The sequence below is a fragment of the Bidens hawaiensis genome, unplaced genomic scaffold (assembly GCF_021521415.1).
Source record: "Bidens hawaiensis isolate Kalapana, Puna unplaced genomic scaffold, B.hawaiensis_p1.1 tig00026901_1, whole genome shotgun sequence".
Classification (NCBI taxonomy): Eukaryota; Viridiplantae; Streptophyta; class Magnoliopsida; order Asterales; family Asteraceae; genus Bidens; species Bidens hawaiensis.
The window spans coordinates 128,976-150,972 of NW_027494343.1; the positions used below are offsets into that span (position 1 = coordinate 128,976).

At 36.1% G+C, this 21,997-nt stretch overlaps 3 protein-coding genes across 3 annotated transcripts; 1 reads left to right on the forward strand and 2 right to left on the reverse strand.

Moving 5' to 3' along the window:
• Positions 1–21: 21 nt before the first annotated feature.
• LOC143574378 (dihydrolipoyl dehydrogenase 2, chloroplastic-like) lies at positions 22–1,957 on the reverse strand. Its single transcript, XM_077059020.1, has 8 exons — positions 1,784–1,957; positions 1,094–1,174; positions 940–1,002; positions 791–865; positions 634–712; positions 438–538; positions 250–363; positions 22–117 (listed from the first exon to the last, which is right to left on the reverse strand). Exons 1-8 carry the CDS (start codon positions 1,877–1,879, stop codon positions 22–24), a joined length of 705 nt encoding a protein of 234 aa, XP_076915135.1. The 5' UTR covers positions 1,880–1,957.
• An 8,618-nt stretch (positions 1,958–10,575) lies between these two features.
• LOC143574368 (dihydrolipoyl dehydrogenase 1, chloroplastic-like) lies at positions 10,576–12,427 on the reverse strand. The gene is made up of 3 exons (XM_077059011.1): positions 11,936–12,427; positions 10,871–11,152; positions 10,576–10,762 (listed from the first exon to the last, which is right to left on the reverse strand). Exons 1-3 carry the CDS (start codon positions 12,254–12,256, stop codon positions 10,634–10,636), a joined length of 732 nt encoding a protein of 243 aa, XP_076915126.1. The 5' UTR covers positions 12,257–12,427; the 3' UTR covers positions 10,576–10,633.
• A 6,522-nt stretch (positions 12,428–18,949) lies between these two features.
• On the forward strand, positions 18,950–21,921 carry LOC143574370 (serine/threonine-protein phosphatase PP1-like). The gene is made up of 4 exons (XM_077059012.1): positions 18,950–19,280; positions 19,789–20,348; positions 20,434–20,628; positions 21,576–21,921. Exons 1-4 carry the CDS (start codon positions 19,097–19,099, stop codon positions 21,588–21,590), a joined length of 954 nt encoding a protein of 317 aa, XP_076915127.1. The 5' UTR covers positions 18,950–19,096; the 3' UTR covers positions 21,591–21,921.
• The last annotated feature ends 76 nt before the right edge of the window (positions 21,922–21,997 follow it).

Genomic DNA, 21,997 nt, shown 5'->3' on the forward strand with positions numbered 1-21,997 from the left:
TATATATTAAGAGGGAACCACCTAAAAAAAATTCCTGGATCCGCCACTGAGGTCAGCAGCGTGCATGCCAAATATATGAACACCAAGAATCTCCCCATTATCGGGCCTGTAAATCAACTGCAAGCAAAAAAACAAAACTTTACTAATATATTTTGAGTGGAACCAATTACGGCCTGACCCGTTAAAACCCATACACACCCGACCCGACCCAACCCACACTCATACTATAGATGTGTAATTAGTAATTACCTTAGCAAGCCCCTCTCCTTCGTTTTCAGCAAGGGCTTTAGTGTTGGCTTTAAAGCTAGTTTTAGCAATACTGATTTCAAATCCTTCTTTTTCAGCCTTTTCTCTTGCTTGTGGCTGCAAGTTCATAACTAAAAGCTATAATAACAAAAGAAGAATATCTGGAAAGCGTAAAAGAACTAATAACATACCTTGGTTAACCCAACCATACTGATTTCAGGATGAGTAAAGCATGCAGCTGGGATGCTTAGATGATTAAGAACATGGTCTTTCCCGGATACTTGCTCAACAACTATTTTATAAACAATTGCCAAATTAGAAAGGTAATAATAATAATATGGTACTAGATGTTTAAATGACTTATTGAAAAGTAAACAAAATTATCACCTGAAATACCCTGTGCACTTGCTGCGTGTGCAAGCATCATTTTTCCATTAGCATCACCGATGCAATATAAGTGAGGGACCTAATTAATAAACTTATGTTAACATTACATAAAACGTTGAGTGTGAAATACTAAGGTTAGATGGGTATTATCACGTACCAATTCTCCCTTGGAATCAATGACTCGCATTCGTTCATCAACGGGAATGAACCCGCGTTGTGTTTCTACATTTACCTATAATGAAAAAGATATAACAAGTATTCAGTATTCTGTTATCTTTTAGATGTAATACTGATAGGTTGACTTACATTTTCCAAACCGAGCCCTTGTGTAAATGGGGCCTGTCCGGTAGCAATAAGAGCAGCATCTACCTATAACAAAAGGTAAAATGCATAAATATGTGATGCAAATATGAAACTACTTTGACAGTTCAGTTGAACATGATCAAGCACTCAAGCTCACCTCCAATGTATCTTTTGGTTCCTTTGTCTTGGCATCTATAAGCTCGATTGTTACAGGTTTACCATCTTTAGCTGGAGTGATCTGTCAATATGGAAGAACTTAATAAGCATGAACATTGATGAATTGATGTCTACCCTAGTTAGGATTGTAAACGAGCCGAGCCAACCCTGGCTCGGCTCAGCTAGTTCATCTAATGTTGAGCTCGAGCCAACTCGTTTATTTTTTTAATTATTTTATATTTTACACATATTGATGTATATAAAAAGTAAAAGTAAGATTTGTAACAGACACATATAATATACAAACTACAGAGCTCATAAATTATATATTATATTTGAGTTATAAATTTTGGTTATAACATATAAATATCAAAATTTCGCCTTTACTTTCAAATGAGTCACTAGAACTTTCAGTATTAAGAGAATTTTCAATTTTTTTTCATTATTTATATATATTAAATTTGGGTTATAACTTAAAAATATTGAAATTTCATCTTTAGTTTTAAATGAGCCAAATGAGAACTTTCAATATTAAATTTGGGATTTTGTTTAAACGATCCGAGCTTGGCTTGTTTACAGACTGAATTGACTCGGCTCCTTTAGAAACGAGTCAATTTCGAGCGAGTCACCAGCCGTGAGCTTTCTGAACTGCCCAACCCCCGCCCCTAAAAAGAGTTAAAAGTGAAAAAACCTTGGTTGCAAATACACCAGTATGATAGTCAATCTTTCGGGGATTTATAAGCACCCTTTGAGCCAATTTTCCAATTTCTGGGTCAAATCCAGGCATTAACTGATCTAAAGCTTCCACAAATGTCACCTCACTTCCAAGTGCCGTATAAACATCACTGAATTCAAGACCAATGTACCCACTGTTGGAATACCGTATGCCCGAGACACATAATTAAGTTAATGTGGCTAGCCGTGTTTGATCCAAGTCGGGTCATACCCAATAACGAGTTAGACACACACCAATTATGTATTTGTTAAGATAAGATCTATATGACAAATACAGAACACGACACATTCAGAAAATCGGGTTTCTGAATACTTACTTGAAAGTGTTAAATAAATTAATTGGTTAATTTATTTATTCAAATAATTATTATTGGAATGATTATTTAACTATATGTTCTTTTATAAAATGGTTTATAAAAGATGGGGTGTTTATATATTTTATAATGTATAAAATAAATAAAATAAAAAAAAAAAAATAATAATAATAATAATTTTGGGGCCGGTTTTGGGTGGGCCCCACACCCCAAGATTATGGTCAAGTTTTGTCAAGCATTTGGTGAAGGTTGAGTGTACCTTACTTAACCAAAAACCTAACCAAGATATGATATGATTATATATCTTGTATAAAAGAGACTTTCAAGTAAGAGAAGTAACATCATCAAAAAAACACAACTCTTTCTCCTTCTTTCTTCTTGTTTACGGCCAAGGAAGAAAAGGAAGGTTCGGGTCTCGGTTTTTCGTGTTCAAGCTTCCTAACATAGCTCGGTGTGTGTTGGAGGCTCGGGGTATATTCCGTTTGAGGGTTTTCCTTTGAAAGTCTAGCATTCACAACATCATCTTCTTCAACCATCAACTACATCTCTTAAAGGTTTAAGAATGTAAGTTTTACAAGCTTTGATAGTTTAGTTTTCTCGTATTACTTGATCCTTGCCTCGGGTTTCTAATATATAGATTATTGGTAATCTTATAACATGAATAAACTAGGTTGTTCATGAACATATATTATATAGACTTGTAATATATACATATATAAACACATGTGTACATAAGTTTAGTTTGTAAATATCACGCTTCCGCCTTTAGTGTGACTAGTTAAATGGTTAACTATGTTTAAAATATCCATAGAAACCCATCAAATGGCATCAAGAGCCGGGATACGGGAAACTAAGCTTCGGGTTTTCGGTTTTATATTTTCCCCTTGAAAGATTTTATACAAAAAAATTAACATGCATAATTTTTTTTTTTTTTGTATTTAATCTTGTTATATTTTTGGCTTTTTTCAAAAAAAAAAAAAAAATATATAAAACCGATTATATGGGCCAAAGCCCAAATCGGGTGATTTTGGGCCGAAGCCCACTTGGATATGGTTATTGGGCTAACCGGAAATAAAAGGGAAAAAGCTTTATGGGCCGAAGCCCATTTTTGGTTAAATGGGCCGAAGCCCGTGAGTTTTTTTTAATTGGGCCGAAGCCCATGTGTTTTGCACATGTGGGCCGAAGCCCATAATCATGTTATTGGGTCAAGCCCAAATTGGGTTGGGCTAGGCCCGATAAAGTCAAGGGGTTTTTGGAACGGGTTCCTAAAACATAACGGGTTATGTTTGTTAAAACTAGACCGAGCCGTAGACCAAAGTGGATGTTTGTTTGTGGTTGATGTTGTGATTGTAGTTAATTATTCAAGTTTCGGTTTGTAATAATTAATTAGGGGCAATTTTGTAATTTTGTAATTATTTATTCATATGGGTATGTAATAAATAAGTTATTTGTAATATCTTTATTTTATAGAAAAAATGTATTAGGACATTTGATTTTGTAAAATTAAAGAAGATTGCAAAATTGGAAGTTTGGGCCTAATTGGGCCGGGTATGGTGATAATGGGTCTCACAAGCCCATTAAAGGGATTCAAGCCCAAAAAGACCTAAGCCCACCAATTGAGCCCAAATGGAAGCTTATGGAAGCTAAGGCCCAAGTTCAAGCCCAATCGATCACAACGGGGTTGAAGAAGATGCTCGAAGCATTTGGATGCGGGATCGAGTGGGAGCTACAACATCCATGTGTCATGTGTCCCTTAGGATTGGACCTAAGACACACACTTGTTTCGGCTAACAAGTGTGGTCTAAATTAGTGGCTTGTGTCTAGTATAATTATGTATGCTTGTTAATTGATTGTTTGATTGTGTGGTTGTTAGATATTAGGATATCAACTTCGTCACTTAGAATTAATTAACAAAGCATAAAACGGGTTCTAATAATTATCGGTAATTACGTGACACATAGTTTAATAAAATGGATTTATTAACTAGCCGTCTCACGCCCATAATAAAATGGTTTTATTATAAATTAGAATTTTGAAAAATGGTTTCAAAATAATCATGTTACTAAATGCATGTTAGAACATGATTTAAAGTTTTATAACTAGAATTATTAAAACTAAAAATCCCTTTTTGATATTAAGGATAACAAGTTAAACACCATCCTTTTGTATTAACGCTTAACATATTAGTAAGCTCTTAGTGGGAAAAAGGTCACCTAACCGCGTAGAGTAAATTAATATGTTGAGGTAATATTAGCATATAAATGGGAAAAAGGTCACCTAACCGTTTGTATGTTAATATTACAAGTTGATACAAGTAGGACAACTTAAATTAGAACCATGTGAAGAGGGTCACCCAAGCATGGGGTCTAATAGGTGTTGATGGGATAAACATGCCGACACGAAATATGATTTCGAACCGGTCCCATAAACTCTAGAAGTTGCAAAAGGGTTTGCAATTGTTATGAATAACTACCTTGATAAACCGACAATGGGAAAAAGGTCACCTAACCGGAGTCGGGTTTATCGTTGGATTCTAGATTTTAATTATTAATTATATTTGGTATATATATAAAAGGGTATTAATAATTAAAATATGTAAAACACTAAAATGAACTTAATTAAAATTCTGCAGATGGCCGCACACGTCGACGACAACATAATCCCTAACGTCCAAAACGTATCTCTCCGATCTATTCTCGCTAAAGACCGTCTTAACCACAATAACTTTTCGGATTGGTTCCGAAATTTAAGGATTGTTCTAAAACAAGAAAAATTATATCATGTTTTGGAAACACCTATCCCCGAAGAACCGGAAGAGGGAAGTGAGGTCGAATATATGAATTGGGTCAAACTTACGGAAGATTCCATTCAAGTGTCATGCCTCATGTTGGCGACTATGGTTCCCGAAATCCAAAAGGATTTCGAAAACCATAATGCGTACGACATGATTACTCAACTTAAGGAAATGTTCCTTAAGCAATCAAGAGTTGAAAGGTTCGAAACGGTTCGAGCCTTGCATGCATGTAGAATGGATGATAATCAACCAGTTTCAGCTTATGTACTTAAGATGAAAAGTTACATTGATCGCCTCGCTAAGCTCAATTGTCCCATCTCAAAAGAGTTAGCAACGGATTTGATCCTTAACTCTTTGTCGAAAAGGTTCGACACTTTCGTGTTAAATTATAACATGAACGGGTGGGACAAAAACATTGGAGAACTTCACTCAATGCTTAAAACAGCCGAGGCGAGCATGGGTAAAAGGGTTTTACCCGTGTTTGCGATCAATGAAGGTAGATCCAAGAATCGATCTCAACCCAATCCTAAGGCTAAGGTAGCAAAAAGAAAGGGTCCTCCTGTGCATCTTAAGGGTAAGGGCAAATCACCGGTTATGGCAAAGAAACAAAAGGTTATGGAACCGAGGGGTCATAAGGATGATCCTTGTTTTGGTTGTGGGGAGACCGGACATTGGAAACGCAATTGCCCGGTCTACCTAAAAGAGCTAAGAGACAAGAGGAATGCGGCGCATACCTCGGGTAATGTCTTTATGATTAATATTGAGCTAAATCTTATTTCTTCTAACACATGGGTATTGGATACCGGATGTGGAACTCATATTTGCAATTGGTTGCAGGGGTTCAAAAGGAATGAAGACTTAAAGAAGGGCGAAGTGAGTCTTTTCATGGGCAACGGTGCAAGGGTGCACGTGGTCGCTAGAGGAGACTTCACTTTATCGCTTCCAAATGGTTTGGAAGTTGTTTTGAAAAATGTTTTGTATGCTCCTAGTTTGACTAGGAACATTATTTCTGTGCACCTTCTTAGACAATGTAACTTTGACTTTAAATTTATAAGATCAGAAATGCATGTATCATCTAATGGTATCTTTTATTTTAAAGCTGTACCAAACAACGGTATTTATGAATTGGTTCATGATAATACCTCAAATAGCTCATTATATCAAACTTCTACTAAAAGACTCAAAAAGGATTTGAGTGATTCCTACATTTGGCATTGTCGCCTTGGACACATAAACAAGAATCGTATAAATACTCTCCAAAAGAATGGTCTTTTGAAAACAAACGAGTTAGGTTCGTTTGATGAGTGTGAATCTTGTATTCAAGGCAAGATGACCAAAGAGCCTTTCAAAGGTACAAATGAAAGGGCTAAGGACTTGTTAGGTATCATACATACGGATGTATGCGGACCTTTCAAGCCAACTAGTAGGAATAGTGAAAGGTACTTCATTACCTTTACCGACGATTTTAGTCGATATGGGTATGTTTATCTAATGAAACACAAACATGAAGCCTTTGAAATGTTCAAGGAATTTCAAAATGAAGTACAAAATCAGCTCGACCGAACAATCAAGGTACTCCGCTCCGATAGAGGAGGCGAATACCTAAGTGATGCTTTTCAAAGTCATCTTAGAGATTGTGGAATTATTTCACAGCTCACTCCTCCTGGAACTCCTCAACATAACGGAGTATCCGAGAGGAGGAATAGAACACTGTTGGACATGGTTCGATCAATGATGGCACGAAGCTCACTACCGCCATCATTTTGGGGATATGCGCTACTTACAGCGGCTCGTATTTTGAATATGGCCCCGACCAAAAAGGTGGATCGAATACCCTATGAAGTGTGGCATGGAAAGGTTCCATCCTTTTCATATTTAAGGGTATGGGGATGCATAGTTTATGTTAAACGTGACACCCCAAATAAGCTTGAGGCTCGATCCATCAGGTGTATCTTCATAGGATACCCAAAGGATGATATAGGATATATATTCTATGATCCTAGTGAACAAAAAGTGTTTGTTTCACGCAAAGGATACTTCTTAGAAACTAGGTTCCTTATGGAAGGACCTAGTGAAAAGAGAGTGGAACTTGAAGAGGTTCAAGGATCACTGGATGATACACAGTTGGTCGATACTAGCTTTCAACACGAGGATGTTGAAGATGATCAAATGGTTGATCATACACACGTTGCTCGCAGATCTAATAGGATTAGTCGACCTCCCAAGAAATATGGATTTCTTGTGGATGATTGTTACTTGGTCGATTCGGATGAACCGATCTCCTACAAAGATGCTATGTCACAACCTGATTGTGACAAGTGGCTTGAAGCCATGAGCGCCGAGATGCAATCCATGCACGATAACCAAGTTTGGGAATTGGTTGATCGTCCACTTAACTCCAAACTGGTTGGATGTAAGTGGGTCTTCAAAAGGAAGACCGACATGCATGGAAATTTAGATACTTACAAAGCACGACTTGTAGCAAAAGGTTTCACGCAAACTCAAGGGATTGATTATGATGAAACCTTCTCGCCGGTCGCGATGCTTAAGTCGATCAGGATATTATTTGCCATTGCAGCTCATTTTGATTATGAGATATGGCAAATGGATGTCAAGACCGCTTTTCTTAATGGATATCTTGAGGAAGATGTCCATATGGTTCAGCCTGAAGGTTTTGTCGATCCATCTAATCCTGATAAAGTTTGTAAGTTAAGGAAATCAATCTACGGGTTGAAACAAGCATCACGGATGTGGAATCATCGTTTTAATGAAGAAATCAAAGCGTTTGGTTTCGTCCAAAACGGTGATGAGGCGTGTGTGTATAAATGGGCTAGTGGGAGTATAATCATTTTCCTTATTTTGTATGTCGATGATATACTTTTATTTGGAAATGATATACCAAGTATGGAAAACGTTAAAGCGTGGTTAAGTAGTCGTTTCTCAATTAAGGATCTTGGAGAAGCGACATATATCTTGGGAATAAAGGTCTATAGGGATAGACAAAGGAAATTGATCGGACTCAATCAAAGTGCGTACATTGATAAAATCCTGAAAAGGTTCAGGATGGAAAACTCTAAGAAAGGTTTGGTACCTATTCCTAGAGGAACCGTGTTAAGCTCATCCCAAAGTCCTAGCTCTAAGGAAGAGCAGGATAGGATGAAGCATGTTCCTTATGCTTCGGCAATAGGATCTATTATGTATGCAATGATGTGCACTAGACCGGACGTCTCGTATGCTTTAAGCATAACGAGTAGATACCAGCACAACCCAGGTGACAGTCATTGGATGGCTGTCAAGAATATATTAAAATACCTTAGAAGGACTAAGGATATGTTTTTAATATATGGGTCTGGTGAGGAGGAACTCGTCGTAAAGGGTTACGTGGATGCGAGTTTCCAAACTGATCGAGATGATTCTCGGTCACAGTCGGGATATGTCTTCATTTTGAATGGAGGCGCTATCTCTTGGAAGAGTTCGAAGCAGGATGTTGTCGCGTTATCCACTACAGAATCTGAGTACATCGCCGCTTCAATGGCAGCCCAAGAGGCTGCATGGATGAAAAAGTTCATCATGGATCTAGGGATTATCTCTACCATTCAGGAGCCCCTAGAGATATTCTGTGACAATGAGGGTGCTATTGCACAGATCAAGGAGCCTCGTGCTCATCAGAAAACGAGGCACATTGAGCGCAGATTCAACTACATAAGGGATGAAGTTGAAAAGAGAAAGATATGTATTCATAAAGTTCATACCGATCAAAATATTGCGGACCCACTCACGAAGCTCCTCGATAGGCCAAAGCATGAGGGTCATGTTTGTGCATTAGGACTTCGGTATTCTAGTGAGTGGATTTAATCTGTGTTTAGTGTTTGTATAAGAACGAATATAATGGGTATCTCATGAAAATTAATTATGTTTAATTATTCAATGAGTTATGTTCTATATTTGCATGTTTAATCCATGAATGACTTATGTTGTTCTAAACGTCCGTAGTCGATCATGCTTGTGGGAACAGGCATGAAGGTAAGACTATTATGAACTGGGATTGGTTGATATTCATGTGATGAATATAGGGCATAGGTTTGCCACCAAGGTTTATAAATATTTGTGGGATACAAATATTGGACATGATCCGCTCTCAAGGATCACTGCATAGAGTTAGTGCAACTGATCATAAGTAATCCTTGAGTAAAGGCGAGTATTATTGTGTCCTTTGACCTGAGATGCATATTGGATCTGGTTTTTCATCAAGTCTGATAACTTGACTCTCTTCTTTGTTTTTCGGTAACACGATGACGTAAAAGAAAGAGCTCAGATATCATACAAGATGTCAACAAGGATGTATGCAGTCAAGATGGGATTTGTTCCTCTTATGTGTTGAGAGTTTAGATGTCTAAGGCCTGTTAAGTTAAATCGTTGAGAGAATGATCACTCTGTGTCTCTTCGATTTGACAGGACATCTAGTAACAAAGGGATGTAATGATAAGACTTACCTATATCATATCAAGTATGGACTTGAAGGGGATGATGTTATTGAATGGCACTTAGTCAAACACACTAGGGATGGTGACCTGTTGTTAGGCGGTATTCACCATTAGCATTAACTTCTTATGAGTCACGTGCAAGTGGGAGATTGTTGGAATACCGTATGCCCGAGACACATAATTAAGTTAATGTGGCTAGCCGTGTTTGATCCAAGTCGGGTCATACCCAATAACGAGTTAGACACACACCAATTATGTATTTGTTAAGATAAGATCTATATGACAAATACAGAACACGACACATTCAGAAAATCGGGTTTCTGAATACTTACTTGAAAGTGTTAAATAAATTAATTGGTTAATTTATTTATTCAAATAATTATTATTGGAATGATTATTTAACTATATGTTCTTTTATAAAATGGTTTATAAAAGATGGGGTGTTTATATATTTTATAATGTATAAAATAAATAAAATAAAAAAAAAAAAAAATAATAATAATAATTTTGGGGCCGGTTTTGGGTGGGCCCCACACCCCAAGATTATGGTCAAGTTTTGTCAAGCATTTGGTGAAGGTTGAGTGTACCTTACTTAACCAAAAACCTAACCAAGATATGATATGATTATATATCTTGTATAAAAGAGACTTTCAAGTAAGAGAAGTAACATCATCAAAAAAACACAACTCTTTCTCCTTCTTTCTTCTTGTTTACGGCCAAGGAAGAAAAGGAAGGTTCGGGTCTCGGTTTTTCGTGTTCAAGCTTCCTAACATAGCTCGGTGTGTGTTGGAGGCTCGGGGTATATTCCGTTTGAGGGTTTTCCTTTGAAAGTCTAGCATTCACAACATCATCTTCTTCAACCATCAACTACATCTCCTAAAGGTTTAAGAATGTAAGTTTTACAAGCTTTGATAGTTTAGTTTTCTCGTATTACTTGATCCTTGCCTCGGGTTTCTAATATATAGATTATTGGTAATCTTATAACATGAATAAACTAGGTTGTTCATGAACATATATTATATAGACTTGTAATATATACATATATAAACACATGTGTACATAAGTTTAGTTTGTAAATATCACGCTTCCGCCTTTAGTGTGACTAGTTAAATGGTTAACTATGTTTAAAATATCCATAGAAACCCATCACCCACTTCCAACGATAACTATCCACTCAGGCACCGTCTCTAGTTTTAGCGCATGATCACTGGTTATTACAGTTTTACCATCAACTTCAACTCCCTTAGGCACAAACGGTACTGATCCAGTAGCAATATAATATCTTTTGCAGTAACAACCGTCTCACTCCCCCCAGCTTTTCCATATTTCACCTTTTGTGGATCCTACAGACACATCCATAACAAGCTCAACATAAGGCGTCTGCAATGTTTGAATGATTCGAAACAATTAATCAGAATAAAGTAAAAGTCACTTAAATCCAATAAACATACCACAACAGTGCCAACACCTGTTAATATGTCAACACCAAGAGATTTCAAAGAATTGGTCAAATTATTTCTAATTTTGGAGGCGAGATTTTCTGCATGATCAGCTACCGCCTGTCTGTCATACCCTGCAGCTGCAACTTGCAGACCAAATGACTTCATATGGTGTTCGTTTTGAAGCTCCCGCATGCGACCACTGACAGCAAGAAGGGCTTTTGAAGGAACACAACCACGGTTAACACATGTTCCACCAACCACATCACCTTCAATGATGGCGGTTTTAAGACCCTGCAGAAGTCAAGTCCATGGTTATGTTTAATTAAACAAAAATGCATTGAAAGATATTAGTATAGCCCTATCGTTGTTAGTTGTTACTGAATAAATGAAAGCAAACCCCTAAATTATCTATGACATGTGTATATCTACAGTTCAATTAAGTAAAGTGTTACTCCGTACTTCACATTCTCAGTATTGATAAAAGTGTGTACATAAAACCCAAAAAACCAATCTGAAACCGAAATAAAAACTGACCGCTTTGGTTTATGTTTATGTAAAAACCAAACTAACGGTTCGGTTTTGATTTTGCATTTAATAAAAACCGAAAAATTTATAGATTTCCATTTTTTATCTTCTCCTTTAAGTAACTTATAGAATTCAATAAATATGTAACTCAAAAGTTTTAGCCCAAATGTATAATAATCAATTAGTTAAAACCATGATATAGACACACATTATAATTTTGGGCCAATTTCTTTTTCAGTGCAAAATTTTCAAGTTCAAATAGCAAAACTGAAAAAACAAAAACCAAACGGTATTCGAAAAACGGAGGTTTGATTTTAGCCCAAAACGAAACCAAAGGATTTCCAAAATTTCAAAAACCGAAACTTAACGGTCTTCAAAAATTCAAAAAAACGAAGTTTCGGTTTTTGGTTAGGTTTTGGCCCAAAACCGACCCAAACTAAACTGTGCACGCCCCTAGACAAAACCCTAAATCAAGTCAATAACATATATAGATATTTATTTATTTACCCAGTGCAAATTGAATTTATAATAATTTGCTATAATTACTACCTTTTCAACAGCATGAAGAGCAGCACCATGACCACCAACACCAGCTCCAATTAAAACCAAATCATAATCAAACTCACCCTTGGTCAAAGAAGCTCCGTTTCCGGTCAACGAAGCCGAAATGTTCTTCTTATTCTTCTTCACAGAATGCAATTGGTTGAACACAAGTGCATTATTGCCAGACAATTTGCATGATCCAGAGAAAGCTTCTCTTCTGAGTCCACAGAACCTGAGCTGAATAGGACCAGATGAGGTTGCTCCGGCGTCGGATCTGACGGTGATCGGAGAAGATGAAGAGACTGATATAGAGATTGAAGATTGCATTTTGAATAACAATAATTGTAATAGATTAGGGTTTAGTGAATATATATATATGTATGTATATGTATATGGAGAAATAGAGAAGCTTTGGGTTGTCCGCCGGAGTTGAGGACGACGGAGTTAACGAAGTGGTGGTCAGTCAGTTAGTTAGTTCACCGGTAGTAGTAGTAGTAGTTGAACAACGTCAAGTTTGTTTGTAACTTCACCCGGGTCGGGTCGGGTCGGGTTCAAATCACACACATGACACTCGGTGTGTTACGACGGGCTATGCCCGAATACAACAAATTAACATATTAAAAAGCAAAAATTATGTGTTGCGTTAGTGAGCCGACAATATTTAGTCGGTCTAGGATTATGGCACCGCCGAAACTAAACCAAAAAATTAATTTATTAACAAAACTCTTGCGGAATAAAAATAAACAAAATCCATGTGTTGCGGCCTCAAACGATGCAAGCTTGGTCGGTATGATTGGTACCGAAACTAATTCGTAAACATAAATTAGTAAGCCGAAAAAACATATTAAGACTAAGCATATTAAGAAAATATCAAAAATAAATTGATTATTAGCTATTAAGTTTTATTAAATTATACATCTAGTATCACTATCTTGTATAGCGTTAGCATAAACTTGAAAGTTCATTAAATTTTTAGTGATAAAAGAAAACAATATGTTTCGAAAAAATTATATTTCTATGTTTCTACATCAAGTGTTAGAATTAGCATAATTGAAAGTGAAGCGTTAGAATTAGCATAAACTTGAAAGTGTAAAAAAAATAAGGAAGGTCCATCTATCAATGCAAATATCATCATCGTACTCAGTATATCCCACCAATAGCAAGGCTATGGTACGGTCTGAGGAGGGTAAGATGTAGACAACCTTTACCTCTACCCCATAGGGATATAGAGGCTGCTTCCGGTGAGACCCCCGGCTCAATAGTAGTTTTGCATCAAGCCTTGGACATAAGACACATAGCACTCAATCATCGGGACATCGGCTGATCGGTACATGTGCCCTTGTCTTTCGGCTATTAACGCCACCACATGATGCCTGATTAACCTTCCGTCACATTTAACGTTATTTTCACGAGATTAGTAAAATAATGTCAAAATTAATGCAATTTCACTTTTACTCACCCGAGGATTCACATGTATACATCAATGCAGATAACAAATATTGAAAGAAAACGTTGTAGTTGATAAGATGTGAGCCTGCATAACTTAACACATGCCTAACAAAGACAAAACATCCTAACAAACCAACAAATCATATTTTTATTTCATTCAAACTAATAAACTAAAATAGACAAACAATGAGCACTTAAAAGTTTGTAGCATCGGCCACTGTTTTTTATCATATATAAGTCCACGTTCAAAAAGAAAAAAAAAACTAATTAGTAGTTACTTTTACGCATTAAACATAAAACATGTACAATAGTAACTCCTTTAAATCATTCATTTGAAACAAATATCATCATGTCTCTACAATCCAAATGACTCATCAAGACGTCCACATCATAGCTTCCAAAAGATCTTTTAGGCAAGCCAAGGTACTACTCGGGATAGTGGACTTGGGCAACTTGATATCCAACAATCTTGAGATACTCTTCCAAACATAAGCAGGGATAAAAGACTCTCCGAAAATATGATCATTTAATTCTACACAGGTAAAACATAATACACACAATATACTACGGAGTATTCAATTAGATTCCTCTATGGAAATCAACCTTGATAGGAAGAGGAGTTAATAACAATCACCGCATTATATTTATTTTTTTCGAGACCCATTATTCTATCTAATAGGCGAGTTAATGCAACGACCAATGTGTTTCCTATTAATATTAACTTGGAAATCATCTTGGACTCATTGGTATTAGAATCCTAAATCCAATTCCCTATATTGTTTGAGCAAGTAATTTTCTCCAGCTTCGCTTAAGAGCTTCAAATTGAGATTGTTCCGCTCCTCTCGTCGGTTTTCTCCAACACCACTATCACGAATCCTTACTTTTCATTTCTTTAATGAAACCATGTCTGTTAAGATCAAGATCATATATTCTTGGGAATCTAGTTGCAAGACTTTCGTTTCCTGTCCAAGCATCATGCCAAAAGACCGTCGAATCCCCTTTACCCACTTTTTTTCATAGTCGATAGATGTATAATGCATTTATTATTAAGCTCGTTGACAGATTTAGCAATCTAATTCTAAATTCCCTTACCGTTAGCAGCCCTCCTTTTATTAAAGAGGCTCCAATTCCATCTATATTGATGAGTAAGTTATGACACAATCTTCACATCAACTTTAGCAATAGATCACAATTAAGCGACTATAGACTAACAATCCCAACCCTCCCCTCGTATTTTCCGCCAATATGGTGTCCGTCCATCTTACCCAAAAAATCTTAATTTATTTATTTCTTAATAACCAACAAACCTGTCACACCCCACTTTAGGGCCTAGGCGTGTGACCACAAGTTGGTACCTGTTTGTAAATACATCAGAGTTGCGGTTTATAGCGGAAGTCTTTAAAATATTATTACTTTGAAAACTTATTAAAAAGTCGGGTTTAAATACCCATTCAATGTTTACAATACATTTCTTTAGAAAACATAACTCTTTGTAATATTTTGAAAAAAAATATCTGAGCCATCAGATAACATCCAATGACTATAACTCCAATCTTCTACCCCTTGCTTGTATGTTCTAACCTTTCTTGTTTCCCTGTAACACGGGTGGGAAAATACGTCAGCACAAAGCTGGTGAATAACGTTGACTCTAAAATCTCTTTTCAATACCTTTGTGAAACCAACAATCATACCTTTGTGACTACTCATTAGGCACCCAACTAAATTGGGATCAAATTACCTTAAGTACCTTATATAACTAATTATATACACAATATCATTTCTCTGAACAGTCCCGTAAACCTTCAGAGGCATGTTGATGATACGCATGGCCTCAGGAAATGCCGAGTCACCATGTATGTTTGGATCCAGACATATGTATACTCTTAATCAGAGTGTCCGTTTCTCATTATTGTAACACAAAGTTTTAAGGATTCGTAAATCCTATGCAAACATTCAGACTCATTGTAAAAGGTTTGGGGCGTATTCACCTTTTCTGTTTATAATCAGTTTCTGATACTGATTCCTGTTTTCTGATTTCCTCTTCTTGTTTTGTTACCTCGGACCTATAGTACGAGAATAACCTTTGTATAAATAACTAGATCAGCGATCTAGCTTCAGACCTTTAGTCCGTTTTGTATAGCTTTAACCTTGATAAAAACATTTGTTTATTCAAAACATTTGGACCTTTAGTCCCCTTGTTTGTTTACCATTTTCATACTATGTTTCTTCTTCAAGAAGAAGGATCATTAACTTTATATTATTTCAATATGAATATTATATTTCTTAATCATAAAGAAATACTATTTAACTATAACCTTCGCTTAAGAAAAATTATATAACTCTTAATCATAATCAAAGTTCGGCTATACTTCCGACTATGGCATTTATAATAATAAAATAATAACTTAGGCAGAATCCCTTATCTCGCACGGGTATTTGAAGTTAGATATTCCTAAGTTTATATGGGCAGCGCTTCTACTCTATATGCACGTTTATCGAGGCGTTCTTGATCAACCCTTCTTGGCACGCAAATCGAGACGATGTTTGGTCGCCGGGTCATGCACGTACTTTGAGACGGAATGTCGGGTTTCTTGAGTGGCACACACTTCGAGGAAACACCGGGTTTTGGCACGGATTACGAGGTGATATTATCAGGTCGGTGGCACGCAAAACGGTGTTCGGCACGCAAACCAAGGTAGAGCGAGTGAGATTCTAGAGAGCGAGTGGAGAGGTGTGCTGCAAATGAGCCGATCCCCCCTATTTATAGCCAATTTTGGATCCCATCGCGGTACGCGATGGGTCCTACTTCTCCTGCCGTCGCGTACCGCGACGGCTCTTTTCCTGTGGTCACGCCACGTGGCCTGACACGTATGCCACGTGGTCTGACACGTTCTGCCACGTGTCACCGGAGTGCGACACGTGTTGATGACTCATCACGGCCCATCGCGGTACGCGATGGCCGTCTCCTTAGACTCATCGCGTAGCGCGATGGGTCCCTGGATATTGTTTTTCGTTTTCAGTCCCTCGTCTTTTGACTTCTGGTCTAACTCTCGTTGTCCAAAAAGAGCGGCTCGCGGCGATGCGAGCGTGCGAAGTGCGCCACATTGCGCCCTTCGCCGTCGCCCGAGCACGTGCGCGTCGGGTGCCACGCACCCTCCGATAGGACTACTTGGTGCATGATATTGCTTAAAAGAATATTACTATGGAAAATCTCTTCCTTATAAAGAGATTCTATTTCTTTACCACTTTCCATGTGGGATGGATTCCATCTTCCATGTGGAATGCTTCCACTTTCTTACATCTTCAAATGTGGGATGGAATTTATTTCATGTAAGTAAACTTAACTTAGGAAATATTTTTATTTCCTTATTTTTCTTATATTTCCTTATTTAATATTTTTTCATGACTTGTCTTTAATATTATTTTTGATCCCTCGACTTTCCTAAGTTGTCAAATTTAGATCGAAATTTTGGGGATGTTACAAAACCAAAACATGTCGATATCTTTTTGGGCACATTTTGAATCTCCTCGCTTCCTCGCTGACATACTTTGAGTTTTCTTGGTATCCTAATGTTACCGTAACGAACTGAACTAAATCAATACCAATGAATTCTCATTGTATCTCTGTCATAATGCATGGTTCAAACCCACTAGTTCAAGTTATTAAAGCATTAAATTGCAACCACCGGTCCAAATCAAACATTTAACTGCCAGGAACCATATTCAGTTGGAATCGATGAAGGCTAAGCTGACAAATATAAAAACATTCTCTTTTAAAGATGGTTAGAATCGATTTTTCCTCATAACCCTGTTATATCTAATAGAAGGCATAGTATATTTGATTTTACAAATCTAATCAACTAAATCAACTACTTAATAGTAACATCTATTGTTAAAAAATATCTAAAATATGATATTTACATGAAGAAAAGATATTAATCACAAAAATAGTTGAAAACAATTATATCAAAAGTATATTTTTTGAAAAAAAATTACACCTTTTAATCTTACTAACCAACTAATGTTAGGAGAGCACCCACTATTCCAACTAACACTCTTTAATTTGTCTATGTACCCACTATCAATGCTTTTACTACCCATAAATTTGACAGAAAATTAAAAAAGCATCTTATCTGTTTTTTTTTAATTTCAACAAAATCATAATAATATATCTGAAGTTCTTTTTCTTTTTTTAAAACTATAATAAATCTACTTAAATATTACAAGTGTATCATTTTAAATTATAAATCTATTAAAATATATACAAATGTGCTATTTTAAACTATAAACATATTTAAATATTACAATCACACTGTTTTAAACTATAAAAATCTACTCAGGTATATCAAAATACATCATTTTAAACTAAAATATTTTAAATATTACAAATATAATATTAGTTGTTTGGTGATAGTAGTGTGATACCAATCATAACCCATTTATGATTTGAACAAAGATACTTATATACAAGTTAACCCGGGTCAACTCACATTATCTAATAGATTTGATTTTACCTAAATCATACGAGCAATTATTTAAATTATTAACTTAAAGCTTGTGAGTTGTATAAGATGATGTCCGTCAAATTCTATTACCTAAATGATAAGTAACTATTAAAATTATTAACTTAAAATTATGAATTGTTTAAGACGATACCCGTCAAATTCCATTACCCAAATAACATGTTTGACTAATACATAAATAACAAACATAACCTTTTATAAATTAATAAACTATACAACCCGTATAATATGACATGATGTGATGTAGATTTAGGAATGGTTCACATCAGGTTTAGGGCTGTCCAAACTGCTCGCCGCTCGCCGTTCGTTCGTCGTTCGCTCGAATTTTGCTCTAAAAGTGTTCGTTCGATTTCGGCTCGGTTTGGAAGTGAGCCGTTCGGCTCGGTTCGGTTTAAAAGCAATCCAAGCACGAGCAAAGCCACGCTCGGTTTGGTTCGGTTCGTTTTGCTCGAATTATTTTTTATTTATTAGTTTTATATATAAACTTTATGTATATATATATATAAAAGTATACTATTTTAAAGTTTTTAAAATTTCTCTCTTTTGTGTTGAATTTAAAGTTCAAATTTAAACCATAGCCACTCGTTTTATATATGTTTTGTTGTTAACTATGAGTTTTATACATTTTAAAGGTAAAAATATGGACAATTTAGAGTTGAAAGTCTTGAATTAATGATATTTTGAAGTTTTAGAAATTTAATATTGGAAACTTTGTACGAAAGCAAGCAAAACCAAACCGAACCAAGCCGCTCGGTTTCAAAACCAAACCAAGTTCAAGCATATGGATATCGCTCGTTTCTTTAAATTCAATCCGCTCGGTTCGGCTCGCTTTCAAACAAAACCAAGTATGAGCATGCCCACATTCGATTCAGTTCGGTTCGTGAATAGCCCTGATCAGGTTGTACAATTTGGCATGATATTTAGTAGCATTTGACAAAACACAAAGTGGGGCCGGGTTATAGTTATGGATGCCATTATTAGACCGTGTCAAACCCCAATCAACACATAAAACACACAATAATAAAATTCTTTAGAAAATAAGAAAATAATTTAACAAAGTGTTGAATCTTGAACATGACGACATGCTTATGATAACCAAACACCCACCACACCAATTCTTCTTCTAATTCACTCCATCTATTCAATTATGCCATCATCAGTTTCATCTCTTTGAAACATTTGGTGGATAGATAATATGAGTACGATTGATAAGGGTGTGTTGGATGATATTATCACTAGGTTATTAGATGGTAAAGGGGGCAAACAGGTCCAGTTATCCGAGTCAGAGATCCGTCAGCTCTGCGTCAACGCCAGACAAATCTTTCTTTCTCAACCTAATCTGCTTCTGCTTCTGCTTCATGCTCCCATCAGGATCTGCGGTATTCCATTATTATTAGTCTCAATTGGTTATTATTACTCTCAATTGGTTATGTGTTTGGTTAGATTTGTGCCCTAAATTCCCTAATTATAATTATAATTATAATATTGTGTGTGTGTATATATCCACACACACACTGTTAGGATCAAATAGAAATGGTTCTTATATCCCACGAAGCGAAGGAAAAAGTGACGCGGTGACATTTTCGTAATTACACGTATAGCGTAATAACGCTACAGCATAAATTTCAACTCGCGTAATAATAATAATAATATTATAGTTTTACAAGTAGCGTAAACGCTACTTGTAAAAGTATAGTGTAAGTATTATCACGCTAGTTGAAATTTATGTTGCAGCTTAATTACGCTGTACGAATAATTACGAAAATGCCATCGCGCCACTTTTCCCTTCGTTTCTCACGCTTTGTGGGATACGAACCATTTGTACATTAGCTTATTGTGATGTCAAGAAATATGTCATGATGAATTGGTGCCCTGTATTTATGATAGGTGATATACATGGACAATATCAAGATTTATTGAGGCTATTTGAGTATGGGGGGTACCCTCCTTCCGAAAGCTACTTGTTTCTTGGTGATTATGTTGACCGAGGGAGACAAAGTTTAGAAACCATATGTTTGCTTCTTGCATACAAAATTAGGTACCCTGATAAGGTGTTTTTGCTAAGGGGAAATCATGAAGACGCGAAGATTAACCGCATATACGGGTTTTATGACGAGTGTAAACGGAGGTTTAACGTTTGTCTTTGGAAGATATTCACGGATTGCTTTAATTGTTTACCCGTTGCAGCATTGGTTGATGATAAGATTCTTTGTATGCACGGTGGTCTTTCACCGGAACTTGAGAATTTGAAACAGATTAGGGAAATCGAGAGGCCCACTGAGATTCCTGATAACGGGCTTCTTTGTGATTTGTTGTGGGCTGATCCTGACCCTACGATTGAGGGGTGGTCTGATAGTGATCGGGGCGTTTCATGTACGTTTGGAGCTGATAAAGTTGTTGAATTTTTGAAGAAGAATGATCTTGACCTTATTTGCAGAGGTCATCAGGTAAACATGAGCCGTTTTGACCCGTTTTTAAATAACTAATGAACATTTTACATGATTTTGATAATATGACCTGTTTTACCTATAGGTGGTGGAGGACGGTTATGAGTTTTTTGCTAAACGAAGACTCGTGACGATATTTTCGGCTCCAAATTATGGAGGGGAGTTTGACAATGCAGGTGCACTGTTGAGTGTTGATAAATCTTTGGTGTGTTCTTTTGAGATATTGAAGCAGCTTGATCATTCAAAAAAGCCCGGGACGTCTAAGCTGCCGCTTAAAAAGGTAAACCGAGTTTTATTATTGAACGTGAACGTTTCATTTCATTATTGTGCATGTGAAGATATGTGTAGCTAATTTGACCTTTCTTGCTTAAATAGATTAATATCGGTTAGTTAACACATTTAATACGTGTCCTTTTCTAATTATGTAGACATCTGATATGTTTCTCTAGCATTAAAAGAATAAAGATGCTCACTTTCAATAAAGATGCCCATCTTGTATTATGAAATTTGACCTTTGACGGTTGACGTTAATCACACTTTGATCTGCCCAAAGTAAATGCAACATTTTTTATTTGAATTTCGTCTCTTACCTGGAAGGAAACTGTTTTCCTAGTAAGATAAAATTACTGATTTACCCCTTTCTGATTACCTAAAATTAGAGACTGTGATACACGCTCCCTTTTTGTAGAACGAACGCGGTCTCTTCTTTGATATCATGAAAAATGCCATTTTTGGTCACTTTATCTATTACCTTTTGTAAATATTCAGAATTTATTTACCAAACATCTGATTATCGAATTCTGATTATTTAGTATCACATGATCATTTCAGAAACGCGCACCAAACACCCCATATATGGCAAGTTAAACATCTTATATATTTTTTTAATTAAGCATCGCCTATGTAAAACTCGTGTTCATTGTTTTTCTTGTATGTTTGGAAGTTAGCTATGGCCTATGGGTATTTTCTGTAAAACATTCATCCTTTCTGTAAAAAAAGATTCATCTAACACTCTTGATCATTGTTTTTCTTGTACGTTTGGAAATTGCTATGGGTATATTCTATAAAAGATTTATCCTTTTTATAAAAAAGATTCATCTTTTAAACTAAAACTTCATCTTTTCTATAAAAGATTCATCTTCTTGTGAATCATTTCTCTATTGAATGTTAGTTATCAGTCATGAACTTTTACAATCAGTACTTACCCTTTATTGCTTGTTTTAACAGCCACCAAAAACTTGAACTGTCTGACACCAAATTGCACCAGGGGAGTAGTCTTTTAGCCCTTTTGAAGAAGCATCATGTCAAAATGATCAAATCTGTAAGACCAGCAATCTGAAGGTAATATAAGTAATCTGCAGAAACTAAGATGTTTCAAACTTTCAATGTAGTTTTTAGTTGGTTGGTGGTTGTTCAACATATAGATTGAAAAAAGAGCCCTTTTGAGGTTTTGCTAGCTTTGTATATTATCCGTATAATCTGTTTCCCTTTGGAGATTGTATGAAGCTTGTGTTTTTGCAATTTAGGATCATTTGCACTTAGAATGGATCGATTCATGTTATGTTTATCTGTAAGGGCTAATTTGAAAAGATATCAAACGAGTCGAATGGCCATAGCAACGCGACCATTGAAACCGGATTATCAGTTTG

What these genes read in the sequence shown, in the direction of transcription:
- LOC143574370 (XM_077059012.1), top strand. Translation starts at nt 19,097, where the DNA reads ATGAGTACGATTGATAAGGGTGTGTTGGATGATATTATCACTAGGTTA. An exon ending in TGCTCCCATCAGGATCTGCG is followed by an intron (nt 19,281 to 19,788) that starts GTATTCCATTAT and finishes TATTTATGATAG; the next exon opens with GTGATATACATGGACAATAT. An exon ending in TTATTTGCAGAGGTCATCAG is followed by an intron (nt 20,349 to 20,433) that starts GTAAACATGAGC and finishes TTTTACCTATAG; the next exon opens with GTGGTGGAGGACGGTTATGA.
- LOC143574378 (XM_077059020.1), bottom strand. Translation starts at nt 1,879, where the DNA reads ATGCCTGGATTTGACCCAGAAATTGGAAAATTGGCTCAAAGGGTGCTT. An exon ending in TTGATTCCAAGGGAGAATTG is followed by an intron (nt 713 to 790) that starts GTACGTGATAAT and finishes TTTATTAATTAG; the next exon opens with GTCCCTCACTTATATTGCAT. An exon ending in AAGGAGAGGGGCTTGCTAAG is followed by an intron (nt 118 to 249) that starts GTAATTACTAAT and finishes TTTTGCTTGCAG; the next exon opens with TTGATTTACAGGCCCGATAA.
- LOC143574368 (XM_077059011.1), bottom strand. Translation starts at nt 12,256, where the DNA reads ATGCAATCTTCAATCTCTATATCAGTCTCTTCATCTTCTCCGATCACC. An exon ending in CTCTTCATGCTGTTGAAAAG is followed by an intron (nt 11,153 to 11,935) that starts GTAGTAATTATA and finishes TGACTTCTGCAG; the next exon opens with GGTCTTAAAACCGCCATCAT. An exon ending in CAGGTGTTGGCACTGTTGTG is followed by an intron (nt 10,763 to 10,870) that starts GTATGTTTATTG and finishes ATGTGTCTGTAG; the next exon opens with GATCCACAAAAGGTGAAATA.